Source organism: Vulpes vulpes, chromosome 13 (assembly GCF_048418805.1).
Source record: "Vulpes vulpes isolate BD-2025 chromosome 13, VulVul3, whole genome shotgun sequence".
NCBI classification, from domain to species: Eukaryota; Metazoa; Chordata; class Mammalia; order Carnivora; family Canidae; genus Vulpes; species Vulpes vulpes.
Genome location: NC_132792.1, coordinates 62,455,995 through 62,474,841, shown reverse-complemented (window position 1 = coordinate 62,474,841; position 18,847 = coordinate 62,455,995). Strand labels below are relative to the sequence as shown.

Below are 18,847 nucleotides of genomic sequence, written 5' to 3'. Positions count from 1 at the left end.
TAACCCAATAAGAATTTCAATATAATGTATTAGAAATTGATACTGGCTGATTAAGCAGGAAAGGAATCTACTCTATAGAGATGTTCATGGGAGAACTGGCTCAAAGCTGACTCTGGAAATGGTATCCAACCATAGACTTTAGAATTGTCCTGATGACTTTAAGCATCCCCCATTGCTGCCCCATAAGTACTAGGGACCCTGCTGCTGCCCCTGCCCCACCACTGCCATTTCTGGAGCATGAACTTGCTTACCATTTTTGCCATCACATGGATTCTGTGTGGTGCCTCCTTTATCAAGTTGCCTTCTTCTTTTCCTCTTCCTCATCCTTGAAATTTCCTATGCTGTTTTTTTAAAAAATTGTGGTATGAACATTTGAGATCTACCATCTTAACAAATTTTTAAGTGTACAATCCAGTATTGTTAACCATAGGCATAGGAGGAACACTTTTACTAGTGATATTTAAGAACTACTTGAAATAATTACTAGTTTTAACAAAATATGCAGATTGCTATAAGAGCTGAGGTTGAAATGTTGATTGTGATTCAAAGTGTTTTTTTTTCTAAAGATTTTATCTGAGAGAGCGAGAGGGAGGGAGAGTGTGGGTTAGTGTGTGCATGTGCAGTGGAAGGAGCAGAGGAGGAGGGAGAGAGAGAGAATCTCCAGTCCACTCCCTGAATGTGAAGCCTGGAAGGGGGCTTGATCCTAAGACTCTGAGATCATGACCTGAGTTAAAAACAAGAGTCAAATCCTTAACTGACAGAGCCACCCAGGCACCCCTCAAAGTGTCTTCTAAATGAAAGCAGTTTAGCTAGAGATCATAAATAAAAGGGAATAGACTCACATGTTTTAAAGGGAAGATAAAGGCTAGTGTTCATATTTATGGCTCTAAAAAGAACATTATTCTGACTTCAAGTTCCCAGTACAGAATTAATTTGATGGGGGTATGTGGTAAATTCTACTCAGAGTTATTATTGTCACAAATCATTAGTTGATTCTTGAACACTCCTGGTTAGCTCAGGGCTACCTCTTTAGGATATCCTTACACATCTCCCATGATAGTTTGTGACAGGTGCAGTGACACTTGTTTCAAATACTCATTCTTTTATGAAATTCTGTTGACCCTGGCACAAAGCCATTAAATTGTCTATTCATGTTTGCTGCTCTACCAAATGAAAACCTTATTCCATATTTCAGGCCAATATTGCTTGAGATAGACAGCTGGATCTAAACACATCCAGCAACACAATTTCTGCTTAGTAGAAATCAGTCTCCCTTAAAATATTGAATATAGTTTCAAATTAGTGCTATTTACCCAGGATAGCAGGGATCTGTGCTTTTGCTAAAAGTGTGGCCGTAATAGAAATTCGGTAACTGAACCTAACACCAGTCATTGGTTGTTGCAAATTATTTCTTTCAGAGCACGTACACAGAATTGCTGGCTCACTTTCATGGAAGGGCTGGGTGCTCCTGTTACCTTTAATTCTTCCCAACTGGGGAAGCATTTACTTTTGAGTTTGTCTTAAACTTAGAGCATACTGTTTCAGTGTTATGAGGAGAGCTATTGTCTTAGTTTAACTCATAACTAAATTATAAGGCAAATAGTACATTAGAGTCTGTGCACTATAATGTCTTGTTATCATTTGATGTGCTTCCCTCACCAAGCCTACCTGGGCTGGTGGAACAAGGATGGATGCTCTAGGCAGAAACTCCTTTAGGGCATCCACTGGAGGTAGAGGAAGCAGTCCTAGAAGGCAAAACTGCAGAAACACAGCGAGGGGATTGGCAGCACATTGGAAATAAGGAGTTAGAGTCTTCTTTAGAAGATCTTCAAGTTGCCTTTATTTTCATGTGAATTATTCAGATGTCTTAGCAGTTCTCAGTGCAATTTGTTTTGTGAAATATATTAGGTATTCAGTGTGGCTGTTTTCAGGTTTATTATGCAATATTCTGATTCATGAAAATATTCCATTAAATGCAATCGCTCATGTAATTACTTTGCTTAATCTAAAGCATACTTTAATTAACATTGCACAGAATTCTGATTTAATCAATTAGATTTGATCTAGTATAACTTAGCTGTAAATACTTTTTATGATGCAGCAGCTCAAAATAATTATTGAGAGCAAAGGTAATATATGACACTACCTAAAACTAACAAATTTCCTGTTAAGAAAGTAAATTATAATTTGAGCTATAATTTTATTATTTAAAAAGTTAAATATAAAGAATAGGTTATTATGTTTCCATTAATAGCCTGTTAAAAACAATCTCATCGGAGAGTGTTAGAACTTAAAAAATATGCTTTATTTTTGTTTGCATTCCCCAACAGTTAAGCTTGAGAACAAAAGATTAAACTCAGGCAAGATTCACCACTTTTTAGCTTTGTAAATAGGCTCCTTAACATCAATATCTCATGATATTTGTCTACTGTTATGGGTTGAATTTTGTTTCCCCCCAAAATGATGTTGAAGTTCTAAGTGCCTGTACTTCAGAATGTGACCTTATTGGAAACAGGGTCATTGCAGATGTAATTTGTTCAGATGAGGTTGGGTGGACCCCTAATCCAATATGGCTGGTGTCCTTCCAAGAACATGGCCATGTGAGGACAGAAAGACACACAGGGAGAAGGCTATGAGAGAGGAGGGCTGAGTTTGAAATTATGTAGTTGCAAGCCAAGGAACTGCTGGCAACCAACCAGAAACTACAAAGAGGCAAGGAATGATTCTCTACAGATTTCAGAGGGGGCAAGGCCATGACCTTGATTTTGGACTTCTAGTCTCTAGAACTGAGACAACAAATTTCTGTTGTTTTAAGTCACTCAGTTTGTGGAAATTTCTCATGCCAGCCCTATGAAACTCATATACTCATTAAAACTATCTGAGAGCTATAACTCAACCAGAATCTATAAAATTTCTTTTAATCATAGTAGGAAAGGGGGAGGTTCTTGCTAAACAATTAAAAAAAAATGCAGGCACCGTTTTTAGTTTGAAGTTAATTTTTACATTCCTAAGCAAGCATTTATATAAATAAAACACTTTTGTTCTCGGCACCCTTTCTCACACATAGCACCTAGCAGAGTGCCTTGAACGTACATTATCCAACAGTACATTTTATGACTTAGTTTTAAAATATTAAAAATGAAAATAGCCTATAAATATTAAAACACCCACTTATAGAATTTGAGCTGTAAAATATATACAGTGCTATAGAAATGTGAGAGTAATCACTAAAAAGAATTTACATGAGGTTCACAAAGGCAAAATTTCATTTTGAATTGATAAGTGGATAATAAAGAAACTATATATTCAGACTGTATATTGTGAATTATTCAGACTGTATATTTTCTGTTGGCCTCATTTTGACTTTGAAAAAATACTCAGAACCTACACTATATGAAGGGCAGGGAAAAATAAAGTAAATATAAGTTCTTGATATTAACTTGCTAACTGACCTTATTACATAGGGAATGGAATAGATGGAAATTAAAAATATAATAAAAGATTAATTTTGGGAGTTATCTGTAAATTCTCCCCTTGCCCTGAGTGTTTAAGAGTTGTTTAATTTTTGGTTGTTGCAAGGGTGATAATGTTTGACAGAAAGGCATCAACAGACCCCAGCAAAGGATTTAGACAGAGAGAGCTAAGACAGTAGGGGTTACACAGCATGCTCCAAATCAAAGGGGATTTCCTGGTGTCAGGGGTCCAAGAAGTCATTAGATGACACCAGGTGACTGTGGGCATCTTTGTCAGGTCCTTTGAGAAGCAGCACCTTTCCATTCTTGGGGGTCTTCATAAGCTTCTGGCCCTTCTGGTTATTCTGGATACTTTGGTTTTCACCTGTTCTATGGGTAGAAATAACTAGTGTAAAATAATCCCTTACCTCCAGGTCATTTCTGAGCATTTACTGGCAAATGGGGTGAATTGAAGTTTAAATTCTCACGTGTACTATTTCTTAGCAGGACTTTGCCTCAAATCTGCCCAAGATCCATTCCTATAACTGGGACTACAAGATAAAAAGATATATTAGATTCGTAAAGCAAAATTTTTTTGAAAAATTAATATTTCCTGATTTTGTAACTAGTACAAAATAGGTTCTGTGCTAAGCATTGCACATATAATCTCATTTAATATTTCTTTTAAATTTAAATTTTTTTTATCAAAATAATGCACATTTTATAAACATCAGAAAGACTGGGTGGTGAACAGTTGGGAGTTCACTTTCAAAAACACTCTTCCTGGGCAGCCCGGGTGGCTCAGTGGTTTAGTGCCGCCTTCAGCCCAAGGCCTGATCCTGGAGACCTGGGATCAAGTCCCATGTCAGGCTCCCCGCATGGAGCCTGCTTCTCTTTCTCTCTCTCTCTCTCTCTGTGTCTCTTGTGAACAAATAAAATATTAAAAAAAAACCCACTCTTCCTTTAAAAGGAATATACTTTGTGTGATATTTGCATAATTAATAAAAATACAAAAACAAAACCAGTCAAATAATGACAAGGTGTATATTAAAAACATCAGTCCTGGGGATCCCTGGGTGGCTCAGCAGTTTAGTGCCTGGCTTTGGCCCAGGGTGTGATCCTGGAGTCCCGGGATCGAGTCCCACATCAGGCTTCCTGCATGGAGCCTGCTTCTTCCACTGCCTGTGTCTCTGCCTCTCTCTCTCTCTCTCTCTCTCTCTCTCTCTCTGTCTCTCATGAATAAATAAATAAAATATTTAAAAAAATCAGTCCTCTGCTCCTTCCTTTTTTACTCCTAATTCCCTCTCCTTAGTCCAATAATTCTTAATCTTATTTCTTCCAGAATTTACTTTCTTATGTCTAAATAACGTGCATATTCTGATATTAGTTTATTTTTTTTTCTTTCAGTTTTAGATGTTGTCTATTGACTTCAAGCTATGGCAGATGAAGATTTACCCCCCCAAACCCCTCCTCTCACATATATTACTTCTTCCTCTCCTTCAAATATAGTTTTTCATTAAATCCATATTTAGGGCTAACATTATCTTAACTATGTAAGTATTGGTTATAGCTAAGTCATATAGTATACTATGATTATATTTCTTCTCTTCTATAGCTCATTGTTTTCACCAGAGTTGACAAATGTATTTTGTTGTTGTTTACTTGGTTGCTGTGCTTTTATTACTAATTCATCCCCAGATTTATTGATATAAATAAAAATGCCTTCTGAACATGTGTCCTGTTTTGTGTTTATCTTGGAGAACTTCATCTAAGTCTTCAGCTTTCCTTCTCCTGTTCCATCTTCGTGGTTCTCTAAGCCTGGTATACAGCTATTACTGGGACTTTCCCTTTACCATTACCTTGAGATTTTTTTCCCCCTTTCTCCTTCATGGGGCTTCCTATTTTCTGAGATCCTACATCTTTTTATTGCTTTGCTCCCTCAATTTGGTAGAGCATATCCTTCAGCAGGTTCCTGAGAAAGGTTAACAATTTAGGAGCTCAACTTTATGAAAATGTTTGTATTCTACCTTTGGATTTCATTGATCATTTGCTGGGTATAGATTTTTAGGATAAAATTTCTCTCCGAAAACTCTGAAGGCATTTCTCCATTGCCTTCAAACATCACTGGTGTTATAGAGAAGTTTAATGTTACTGTAGTCCTCATTCCTTTGTGATCATTTTTCCTCCCCCTTCTGGAAGTTTTTAGGCTCCTCTTTTCATCCTAGTGCTCATGATGCATCTTGGTCAGATAAATCCTCCAAGAGGATTTGCATTTTCTTCTACCAAATACTGGGAGGGTATAACCAATTTGGGATTAGTCTGAATTAAATTCTTGGCTAGAGGTTTATCAGACCATTTAAGTAGTCTGAATTTGGGTCACAAACCAGTAAAAGCTGACCTATGATTCAGCTGTAGTGTCTCCCCTCTCTACTCTTGCCAAAACTGAAATAGTCAATTTTCAGTTGTTACATAGGGGGTTTATTTGTAATTTAGCCTTACACTGAAGATATAGCCCTTTGAAACTCCAGAATTCTGGTAAGAGGATCTGTATTAGATTTCCCACCTTGGAGTAGCCTTCGGCTTTATTCTCTGCTCCCATTCTCTAAAATACTATAAAAATCAAAATCTGTACTCACCTGGCTTGACAAATGCTCTCAGAATAATAGTGCACCACTTACCTCACTAGGTGCCTGCCTTCACCTAATGCCGAGCCTGAGATTTTCTTACATTTTTGTTTGATGTTTTAAAGATGATTTTAAAAATTATATTTTATCCAGAAGTTGTAGTTATTTCCAGCAGTCCAGATACCTATCTTGTTATATTCCTGGAAATGGAAATCTATATCACTTTTCTAAGTCTCAATTTGCTCATCTGAAAAATGAGGATAATAGTAGTATCTACTTCATAGTATTTGAGCAATACATGAGATTATTAGTGTAAAGCTCTTAACGCTCTGTCTGGCACCTCAATTAATGTTTACTTCTATTTTTGTACATGGTATTCTCAGAGTCTAAACATGAATGCTCTCTGTCTTGCTATATTTTTTTATGTATATCATGCACTAATGCCAGGGGTGAAGATATGAAGAATCTGAGGTCTTGATAAGTTGTATATTTATTAATAAATATAGCTCTTCCCATTTCAAAAGTTTCCATTTCAAATGAAAACCAAATGATTAAACATTAGTAGCCTAGATCTTAATTGAGAAAAGGAGATTTATTGCAGTAAAATCCTTGATTTATACATTTCTTGAGACAATAGAGTTTGAAAATATCCTCCCTCCCCTTAATCAAATAGGACTCTAAAGGGTATAAAATGGATGCTTTCTCTTACAGCAAAATAGGCTATGCTCAGATTTTTTAACCAATTTTTTTACTGACACATAAATTGCATAAGTAGGTGCTTTTAAAGTCCACAGGTATGTTCATTCTAAGAAGTTGTCCTTCTCTTTAAAGACAATTTCCACCCATTGCCAAGTAGCTCTTGCACAGAATCTGCTCTCTGTCTGGTGATTCACCTGACTCGTGAGTGGTCTCAGGGACATTTCTTTAGTAGGTGCATTGTGATATTCTTCACAGCCAGCATGGTCTCTGTACAGGTTGGTTTGATGAGCATCTCTGGAAGTAAAAATCCAAAATGTCCAGTGTCACGAAGTTCAAAAGCAAATGTGTAGGGTATTCCATTTTTGTAGGCCCAATCCATTGAACTACCAGAGCTCACATCTAAAAGTTAAAAAAAAAAAAAAAAAGAGCCTCACTAAAGAGTCTGCATAATTTTCAAAGTTTACATATAGTCCTTGCTTACTAGGCTACCCTAAATCCTTCCAATTAAACACTCCTTCAACAAGAATGATTTAAGAGTAGGTCCTTGGCACATTAGGCTCATGGAACTTAAAAATCCTACCCGCCATCATCTTTGAGAATCTAGTTTAGGTAGTAATACTTTTCCAGTGCGATGATCTCAAAATTTCTCAGCCTCAATTCCAGTAATATTTATCTCCATCCTCACTCCAGTGACCCCATAAGCAAACTAATCCCTGGCCCAGTTTCTCTGCTTTCACTCCTTGAGAGAAAGCTGGAGAGTCTTTGCTGTAAAATCACATTAGTCACTGATGTCTTTCTCTGTTCTCAACACTGCTCCAGCCTTCTTTTTCTAGATTTTCACTTACTGAACCTTTCTCAGGCTCTAGTAGTCCTGCCCCTCATTTACCATTGTCCCCATGTCCATAAAAGGTAATCATCCCACCACCTTCTCTACTGACATCACAGCCCTCGGGCTATCCTCCTTCCAGCTCAGAAGAGGAGCTTTTGCTTTTTATTTTGTTTTGCTTTTTGTTTTTACACGTCGTCTTTGATTTCATTCATCGTCTTCCCCGGTAGTGAGAGGGTCCATTTTCCAGGACCTAGTTTAATTAATTAAAACACTTTTGTTGCATTTGCTTTGACCAAAATGTTCAAGCACCGATTTTCTATGGCATTTCCTTCTCATGCTACATACCATCCTTTTTTTTTTTTTTTTAACTTTGTTCTTTTGCTTTAGAACACAAAGAGAATCTATATATGTTGCCTCTACATCCTCAACCACTTTCAATCTGGTTCTTGCTCTACCTATGAAAACTTTGTTCTTGAAGGTAACCAGTGACAGCAGGCTAATCTCCTTTCTTGTTTTGTTCCCCCCACCCCCCACAGACCTCACTTTCAACCTCTCCACAGTATTTAGTATAGGTAATAATCCATTGGCAATTCTCTCTTTCTGGCTCCTATGACCTCACACGCTCCAGCTTTTCAGCACAGGTTGAAAGTACAGGCATAGGGACAGACTAAGGGCTTGAGCTGTATCAGATCCCACCACCTACTGTGACTTGTCTGAGCCTCAATCTCCCCTTTAGAAAAAGGGATGATATTACCTACTACAGTGCTGTTGTGGAAATTAAACAAAATAATGTGCCAGGATATAAGCCCTTATTAATTTGCATCTTTATACCCCAAAGTGCCTAGTATGTAATTTTTTAGCATAATAAGTTTCTTAATAATTATAAATTTTTATAGAAGAATCTTTATAAACTCTTTTTCATGCAGTTAATATGATTCAGACTGACCTAATATTGTTATTAAAAATTTTTCTGAGCATGTTCATCTGCTCAAATAATACCCTTTTTATGCTATTTTTGCCAGGACAAGTTAGGGATAAATAATGTTAAGATGACAATTAAATGGCTCTGTTATTCTTCAGGCTCCCCTGGCTTTGGTTAAGGACAGAAGGTAGGCTGTGGCTTCATTGTCCTTCTGGGTTAGAGTACACTGGAACTGCAAATAGTAGTCATAGAAGCCAAAGTCAGAGTCAACATGTGCCAAAAGTTACATCATGGTGATGTGATAGCCTCATTTCTATGGTAGCAGGTTGTCCTTGGTATAATACCATGACTGTGCCTTGATATCAAGCAGAAAAGGTAAACTGTAAGATTTTTAAAAAATTAATGTTTAAAATTAACATATATTAGTAATAATTAGTGATATGACTTTAAAAAATACTGTTTCCTTTTTCAGTATGAAAAACAATTCTAAAAGGTCAACATGAGACCAATGATTATAGACTTTGAAAACAATTCTAATATTTAAGGCATTCTCATTATTAGGATAAACTTATTTGATAAGCAATGTTGGTTGACAAACCAAACTTTTCTTTGAAGGTTGAAGAAAGTGAATGGTTAGGAATATAATAATGGGTAGGTTAAAGGAATCAAGGAGAAATTTGATACTTCACTGAAAGCAAAATTGGATGTCACTATCTAAACATATACATACAACCTGTGTGTGTTTGTGCATACATAGACATTCAGATATATATATGGTTTCTTGTTAGATTTTCCAAGTCATATAATTAAAAATGTTAGAATTTGAAAGGCCATGGGAGATGACCTAATCCAATTCCTTACTTAACTGTCATGGAAGCTGAAGCCCAGGATTAATATTTTGGTGGCAGAATCAGGACTAGAATCCATGTCTTCTGATACTTTGTTCAAGTTCTTTCCATATACCTAGTTGCTCTTTATTTCAATAAACTATTAGCAATTTGAATTCAACAGTACAATAAAGAAATTATTCACTATGATCAAGTGGATTTATTCTGGCTGCAAGGGTAGTTCATTACTCACAAGTCATCAATATGTTATACCATATTAATAAAGGAAAGGATAAGAACCATATGATCCTGTCAATAGATGCAGAAAAAGCCTTTGGCAAAATACAGCATCCTTTCCTGATAAAAACTCTCAACAAAATAGGGATAGATAGAACATACCTCAAAGTCATAAAGGCCATATACAAAAGACCAGCTAATATCACCCTCAATGGGGAAAAACTGAGAACCTTTCCCCTATGATCAGGAACAAGACAGGGATATCCACTCTCACCATTGCTATTTAACATAGTACTGGAAGTCTTAGCCTCAGCAATCAGGCAACAAAAAGAAATAAAAGGCGTCCAAATTGGCAAGGAAGAAGTCAAACTTTCACTCTTTGCAGATGGCATGATACTCTATGCAGAAAACCCTTAAGACTCCACCAAAAACTGCTAGAACCCATACATGAATTCAGCAAAGTTGCAGGATATAAAATCAATGTTCAGAAATTTGTTGCATTTCTATACACCAATAACAAAGCAGCAGAAAAAGAAATCAAGGAATTGATCCTATTTGCAATTGCACCAAAAACAATAAGATACCTAGGAATAAATCTAAAGAAGTAAAAGACGTGTACTCTGAAAACCATAGAACACTTATGAAAGAAATTGAAAAGGACACAAAATGGAAAAACATTCCATGATCTTGGATTGGAAGAACAAAACTGTCAAATGTTTATGCTACCCAAAGGAATTTACATATTTAGTGTAACCCCTATCCACCAGCATTTTTTATGGAGCTAGAACAAACAATCCTAAAATTTATATGGAGCCATAAAAGAGCCTAAATAGCCAAAGCAATTCTGAAAAAGAAAAACAAACCTGAAGGCATCATGAATCTGGATTTTAAGATCTATTACAAAGCTGTAGTCATCATGACAGTATGGTACTGGCACAAAAACAGACATATAGATCATTGGGAAAGAATAGAGAACTCAGAAATGGACTCACAACTATATGGTAAACTAATCTTTAGCAAAGCAGGAAAGAATATCCAATGGAAAAAAGCCTCTTCAACAAATGGTGTTGTGAAAACCAGATAGAAACATGCAGAAGAACGAAACCGGATGACTTTCTTACATCATACACAAAAATAAATTTAAAAAGGATGAAAGAGCTAAATGTGAGACAGGAAACCATCAAAATCCTAGAGGAGAAGACAGGCAGAAAAGCTTTGACCTTGGCCATAGCAACTTCTTATTAGACACATCACCACAAGCAAGGAAGACAAAATAAAAAAGGAACCATTGGGACTTCATCAAGATAAGCAGCTTCTGCACAGTGAAGGAAACAGTCAACAAAGCTAAAGGGCAGCCTATGGAATGGGAGAAGTTATTTACAAATGATCATCTGATAAAGGGTTAGTATCCAAAGTCTACAAAGAAGTTATCAAATTCAACACTCAAAAAACAAATAACCCAGTTAAGAAATGGGCAGAAGACATGAATAGACACGTTTGCAAAGAAGACATCCAGATGACTAATAGACAAATGAAAAGGTGCTCAACATCACTCTTCATCAGGGAAATACAAATCAGAATCACGATGAGACCACCTCATTCCTGTCAGGATGGCTAAAATTAACAACACAGGAAATGATAGGTGTTGGCAAGGATGTGGAGGAAGGGGAACCTCTTGCACAGTTGGTGGGAAGACTGGTGCAGCTACTTTGGAGAACAGTATGGAGGTTCCTCAAAAATTTAAAAATAGAAGTATCCCATGATCCAGCAATTATACCACTAGGTATTTACCCCAAAGATACAAAAATACAAAATTGAAGAGGTACATGCACCCTGATGTTTATAGCAGCATTATCAACAATAGCCAAACAATGGAGGGAGCCCAATTGTCCATCAACTGATGAATAGGTAAAGAAGAAATGGTGTATATACACAATGGAATATTACTCAGCCATCAAAATGAAATCTTGCCATTTGCAATGATGTGAATGGAGCAAGAGTATTATGCTAAGTGAAATAAGTCAGTCAGAGAAAGACAAATACCAAATAATCTCACTCATATGTGGAATTTAAGAAAGAAAACAGATGAACATATGGATTGGAGGGGGAAAAAAAAGGAGAGAAGGAAACAAGCCATAAGAGACTCTTTTTTAAAAAAAAGATTTTATTTACTTATTCGTGAGACACACACACACACACACACACACACAGAGGCAGAGACACAGGCAGAGGGAGAAGCAGGCCCCATGCAAGGAGCCCGATGTGGGACTTGATCTCGGGACTTCAGGACCATGCTCTGGGTAGAAGGTAGGTGCTAAACCACTGAGCCACCCAGGGATCCCCAAGAGACTCTTAACAATAGAAAGCAAACTGGGTTGATGGAGGAAGGCGGATGGGGGATGGGTTAGATGGGTGATGGGGATTAAGGAGGACACTTATTTTGATGAGCACTGAGTGTTTTATGTAAGTGATGAATCACTGAATTCTACTCCAGAAACCAATATTGCAGTATATGTTAACTACCTAATATCCAAATAATAATTTATTTTAAAAAGCAAAAAAAGGAGAACTATTTTAATCACCTTTTAAGGGGAAATTCAGTTGAAGAGGTTATGCAAGAAATACAGTTTTATAACAAGAATGGTGGAGGAAAAGAATAAGACAAAAGCTCTTTTAGGGCTGAGACATTACTTCATTATCTTCTCAAGGCCCATTTCCACACTTATAGTAGTTACAATTGCTTAAGGAGCCCATTTGGATACTTTCTACTGTCATAAGATCTCAATTCAACTTTGTAGTCATTACTACATGCTTAGAATGTTCTCTGCTTAGAATTTATTTCAATTGGTACAGTGATTTCTGTCAAGCAGTGTAAAACTAATCAAATATAAACTCCCTCCATCTTCCTCGGCTAATTTGGTTGTCAAAAATTTCTCATTAAGGGGGAACACACTTCTGTTTTTCTAAAGGAAGTCATTTTACAGGATCTTGGTTCAAGAGATGATTCTAACACAAAATATGCAGGAAACTTACACAATGTGGTGGAGGCAGGTCCATATCGATATTGTACTCCATATACTGACTGAAGTGCATTCACAGCTTTATAAGCTGCAGATTCCTGTGAGGGAGAAGGGAGCACTGATATCACTTTACATCATTGCACTGAAACCTATGGAAGCACTGGCATGTTGTCTTCAATTTGGAGAGCAAGGTTGGGCACATTAAATCGTAGTAATAATATTTCTTGTCACATGCTGTTTACAATGTGTTTGAGAACACGTTATTTCCTTTTATTATTTTTTAAAGATTTTATTTCTTTATTCATGAGAGACACACAGAGAGAGAGAGAGAGGCCGAGACACAGGCGGAGGGAGAAGCAGGCTCCATGCAGGGAGCCCGGCATGGGTCTCGATCCCAGATCTCCAGGATCATGCCCTGGGCCAAAGGCAGGCACTCAACCACTGAGCCACTCAGGCGTCCCAGAGAACATGTTACTTCCTTTGATTGATCCTTATACCAAGCCAGTGATGAGTAATATTTCCATTTTACAGACAAGAAAAGAAAGGCTCAGCAAGGTTAAATGGGCAGGCTAGGGTTACATAGCAAGGAGTGGTTGACTTAAATACTCCTAAATTCTGATACTGATTTAGTATCCTGTCCTCTTCACTTTCATTCAGAAAGAATGATTTGCTTTTATAAATTACAAAATGCTTGCTGGGCAGAGCCCATGTCAGTCTTCCTCATAGCTACATATGCATTATTTAGCAATGTGCCTGTGTATAACAGATGCTTAGTCAATAGTTCTTGCATGAATGTTGAATAAGCATAGCTCTGCAAGAGTATCAAGATAATCTTATTGATCCTTAAGTACATACTTTAGTGGCTATGTACAAGGTATTTAAAACACATTTGGATCAATTAAAAAACCCTTTAGTTCAGGAAGAGCAGCTTCTCTTACACTATTCATGTATCCCTATGGGAATGGGAATAACAATTGTAGAATGCTCCATGACTTCTAAAGTTACATATGCTTCTGACAGAGCTCAGGTGCTGCTGAGATGTATTCTGAGGTGGAACTCTTCCTATCAATGCCAAAAATCAGGAAAAATGATCAACACAATAAAAATACTAAAAGGTGAATATTCTAACATGAACCAAGATGATACTGACTACACTTCAAAACATTTTCAAATGGTATAACAGCATTAGTTTCCAGAAAGAGTTAGAGAAGTATTGTATAACCAGTGAGAGGAAAAGAAGTATGTTGAAACCAGTATACAGTTCTCCCATTTCAATTTCAACTTGCCTATGAATAATTTATGATATCAGTTGAAGTACTCTGGGCAACATGGTGCCGTGTGTTGGCTCTAGCTTCAGTTTGCTGTCCTCATTCACTTCAGGGATGCATAAAGCAGCATTTGCAGCAAATGCCACTCTTTGTGGATATTAAGGGACCAGGCTACAGAACCTGGCAGACAATTTATTCTTGATCTCACTGATGATGACATTCTCCTCTCAGGAGCCAACAGAAAAGGGATGTAAACACCATAATAAGATACCTTTATGGAGAATGTCCTGAGATTTTAACCTCTTCTCCAATGGTTTCAGCAGAATTCCATGGCAAGGGCAGATATTTCTACATTTAGAAGATTACTGTGTTCTTCTGGTGGGGGAGAATTTTGTTCCTCATTATTTTGGATGACTAAACTCCCCCCCAAAATCTATTAAGAAAAAAAATACAACCACTTGGCCTATTTATACAACACATATGCATAGTTTAGTCTTTTGAGCTTACTGCATTCCTGTCACTCAGGGGCAGGTGCCTATTGACAAGAGGGTTGGATATGGTCATTCCACAAAAAAGTGAAAACTTCATAAAATTTTCTAGGAATTATTTTCCAGGGTGGTGTGGCTAGATACCTATTTGAAAGAGTTTAAACAATTCCTCCTTTCTTTATTGCTTCCTCTTTTCAGTTGTTCAAAAGGATCCAGGCCTCACTTTTTGAACCTCAACTAGGCAAGGAACACATTTTTTATTCAGATATTTCCATATTTGAAGCAACTTAATAATGCCCTAAAAATATTAGCAGAAACACAGACTCCTACACATTGATGGGATGTTTTTGAACAATTTATTAGAATAGAATGGTTTCTGGTTAACATCCAGAGACTACTGAGTTTCTGAGGATTTTAATCTTGGTTTCAGTAACTTAGCTTATATGTAACTAGGTAGCAGGATTTCTCAACAGTGTACTATTGACAGTCTGGACTGACTAATTCTTTGCTGTGGGAGGCTGTCCTGTGCATTATAGGATGTTTAGGAGCATCCTTGGCCTCAATCCACTAGTTGACAATAGCATCCGCCAGCCTTGTTGTGACAATCAAAATGTCTTCAACATTGTTCAGTGTCTCTGGGAGCCAAAGTCATCCCTGGCTGTGAATCACTGATATATTCTTTATTCCACATCCTCCAATCCAAGACAAAATGAAAATAGGCTTAACTTCTGGTGGAAAGCTAAAATTCAAAATATGGAGAATATCCTCATGTGATAGTTTTAATATATTGCATACTCCATATAATCTGCTGTGAGAATATCAATAGACACTGTGCCCAATTTAGAAAGGGCTGAACATTTGCCTGGAGAAACTTTGTGTGATAGAGGGTAGTTAAGGTGCCAGGTTAACAACAACAACAACAGCAAGCCTATTTGATCCACAGTGTAGCTGGAGAATAGCACTCTTAAAAAGAACGACCACCTTTACACAATTTCTCAAGAGAGAGAATTTGCTCAGAATTTTTGCTTGGAATACAAAAAACAAAGTTCCTCTCTTGGACAGAATAGAAGCCTTCCCTCAGGCTTTCTTCTGACCTCCTCATGTTCTCCATTCCTCCCAGGTCCTGGACATCCACGACAGGAATTCCTACAACTCCAACCAATTGCTGAAGGATTTAGAAGGTATAGGAAGAAAGGGGATGCTTCTCTTTTATCTAAGCTTTTACTTCAACTGTAACATGCATAGAGAAGAAGATACCCATTTTCAGTTTATAGCTCAATGAATGAGCTATATGTTACACGTTACATACACATGTAACCAGCATCCTGGCCAAGATATAGGACATCCACAGCAACCCAAAAGCTCTTCTTTCTATACCTCCTCCTAACCACTGTTCCCTTCCTCTTCCTCATTTCTAATACTAAATATTAGTTTGGCCTGGTTTTGAATTTTATAGACCTTTAGATGCAAGAGGCTCTGAATCAGACTCATTTTACAAAGAATTTTGCCCTACAGTGGATAGCTTGTTGGTTTTCTGAGATGAGGAAAGAAAGAAACTCTGCTTTTTTCACTGCCAAGTAATCTTATGCCTGAAGGGCTGTTCATTCTTAGCACTAACTTGTCAGATACATGCCCAGAGACTTAGTACCATTAAGCAAATAGCACTTATAAATTAAAACTCGCTTTTAATTAATGAGAGTCAGACTATAATTTATGAACAATTATTTACCCAATAAAATTAATTATAGCCCTGCATATGTGACCGAAGCTGTAACACTAATCAAATCCATCTTGACATCTTTCTGTATAACCTGTGGTAAGAATGTAAATTGGTTTGAAATGATTGCATTTGAGAAGCAGCATAGCACAGAGATTAAAAGTGACAATGCTGGAGCTAGATATGGGGCTGAATCCTGGCTATGGCACTTAGTAGCTGTGTATTCTTAGTCTAATTACTTAATTTCCCTAGGTTTCACTTTTCTTATCTGTAAAATGGAGGAAAATAATACTTACCTACTTCATATGATTATGGAAAATAAATGAGTTAATATGTAAAAAAAATGCTTATTAGAATAAACACAATATGTGTTTGCTATTACCATTACCACTTAGAACCACTTTAGCTTTAGTAAAGAAGCATAAAGCCTGACACGTATGTACAAGGTCAAATACTTACCACACAACTAAAGTTAGGGATTGTTGCATATTTGTAAGAATAGGGATACAGCAACATCTGAGCATATGCGTGAAAGGAGAGGTAAGCCCTAATGTGCTTTCTGTGTTTTCGGAGGAAGGTGGCTACAGCTTTCACTTCTGGCTCAGATTCTGGGAAAGGTCCACAGTATGTATCATCACAAGGGTGCATAGAAGCTCCTTCATCTGAAAGACAGAAGAGAAAATGAGGTGAAGGAGTGGATAGGCAAGAAGCAAGGAACACAAATCAGCATTGTTAAATTGGTTTTCCCTTTACTTTCTATAAACATATGGTGTTATTAAACAATTCATCTAACTTCTCACCTACCGAAACCAACACTGAAAAATCCAAGGTAGTTCAAGCCTCCTTGCACAATAGGAGGGTGGCTTGAATAGGAAATAGGTGCTGACTGTTTAAATGAGTCTGCATAAACCACTTGAAAGGGATGGCTTTATCAGTGGGAGACCAAATTCCATATGATCCCCCAGAGCAGGTAAGGCTCCTATACTCGATGATATCTGCACTTTTCCTCCATAACATTTAATATGCTTGTAATTAGTGTCCAGTATTTACCCGCTTAACATTCAACCAATATTTACACTGTTCTAGGTGCCTGGTATACAATGAAAAACATCACAGAAAAAAACTCCCTGCTCTCACAGAAACTACATTCAATCTGGATCCTTTGTTAAACTCTAATGCTCTGTGAAAGCAGGGATTGTGTCTTTCTTGCTGGGTACCTGGCAACTACAACAACAGTATGGCAAGTGTTCAACAAATATTTGTCAAATAAGTGAATGTCAGATCAATAGAAAAGGCTAGACATTTGCACAGGTGTCTGGAAAGATACAAATATTGAATATATCAAGAACATGAAGGCAGGGCAGAAATAACTCCAACAAAAGATGCCAAAACAATTTCTATTATATTTTTAGACAAGCAATATCCAAACTGGTTTTGTAAAATGCAAGAGGCTTTTCTAGTTATCTCAGGAGTCAGTAAGAATTCAGTTAAGAAATCCTCAAAACTAAATTGTACTAATTTTTGAATTAAAAATTTTATATCCTTATAGGCCTATGAAGGGGAGGAAGGAAAATAACATTTACTGAAACAATCACAAAGTATTAAAGTTCCAAGACATTTTTACATTTATAAATAATTACATTTTCTACAGTTATTAAGCATCAGTCATTATTAGCCTTCCCAATAGGGCTAGAAAACTGTTTCTTTTCATAGCAAATGGAAAATGTTTGGTGATTATGTGACTTGGACTAATTCTACTGAATATGAAAAGATAACCAAATCAGATCAAGCTAAATCTTGAGGACATTAAATCTAGTTTGTGTTATAAGTGAGTTAAGATGGGAAATTTACAGCCATTAAGGTTTTTCTCCTTTGAGTCTAATTCTGGATGTGCCTTAGAAGTAAGTGGGATATAGACGGAACTCAGAATATAGTATAAAAACAATAGCTGATACTCTGAAAGGATTAGGACAAATAAAGAGACATTTGAAGAACACTGCTGTAAAGCTCCAGAAAGGAGAGATCACAGACTGAACTACTAACTCCAGAGGGAGCAGAACTAATGAGCCAGAGAAAAAAGGATTTACAATAATCCCAATAAATATTCTCAAGGGCATATAGAAGGGCATTGGAAACACTAAACAGGGGTAAGAAGTTATAAAAAAGTACCAATCAGATATAATATAAATAAAAAACTTAATTCATGGGTTGAAAGAATACAGTTGATGAGTGAATTAATGAGATGGGATATGTTTAGAAACATTCCCAGAAGGCATCAAGAAGAGACAAAGAGCTAAAAAAAAAAGAAAAAAAGAAAAAAAAATTAAAGGGGTAGGAAAAATAGAAGTGTCAACATCTGATTAATATGGACCCTAACAGAGAAAGAAATAAAAGTTAAATATTTGAAGAACTGCCAACCGAAATTTTTCCACAATTAGGGATAGATTGAATGGACTTATTGTGTACAAAATAAGAGAGATAAAGGGAAAATATGTCCACACTTTGACAGACTAGGGTGAAATTTAAGAAAAAGAAACAATTTCATAAAGAAGCAGCTCATCTATAAGTACAAGAATTAGATTCACATCTGACTTTTAATAGTGACACTAATATTTCCAAAGTATATTTATATACATATTTACTTATTTATTATTCTTACAGTTTTATTTATATTTTAAAATTAGCTAAACGCTTAAATTGAAGTATAGTTATACATACAATATTATATTAGTTTCAGATGCACAACATAATGAATCGACAATTA

At 36.6% G+C, this 18,847-nt stretch overlaps 1 protein-coding gene and 1 long non-coding RNA gene across 5 annotated transcripts in view; one reads left to right on the top strand and one right to left on the bottom strand.

Moving 5' to 3' along the window:
- Window positions 1–18,847, top strand: part of LOC112930013 (uncharacterized) — a 143,716-nt gene that overhangs the window by 38,944 nt on the left and 85,925 nt on the right. The window contains exon 3 of one of the 4 annotated variants that reach the window (XR_011996630.1): window positions 15,487–15,547. The exons of 2 other annotated variants lie outside the window; for them this stretch is intronic. This is a non-coding gene — a long non-coding RNA (uncharacterized lncRNA). Of the gene's footprint in view, window positions 1–4,859; window positions 4,980–15,486; window positions 15,548–18,847 lie in introns of those variants that run through there. One more of the 4 variants, XR_011996632.1, reaches the window with a different exon arrangement.
- The window catches only part of CPA6 (carboxypeptidase A6), a 308,236-nt gene continuing 296,038 nt past the window's right edge, over window positions 6,650–18,847 (bottom strand). The window contains exons 9-11 of the mRNA XM_026012235.2: window positions 16,543–16,745; window positions 12,624–12,708; window positions 6,650–7,174 (exon numbers count right to left, since the gene is read on the bottom strand). Of these exons, the coding sequence (XP_025868020.1) occupies window positions 6,987–7,174; window positions 12,624–12,708; window positions 16,543–16,745 (476 nt within the window). The 3' untranslated portion in view covers window positions 6,650–6,986. The remainder of the gene's footprint in view (window positions 7,175–12,623; window positions 12,709–16,542; window positions 16,746–18,847) is intronic.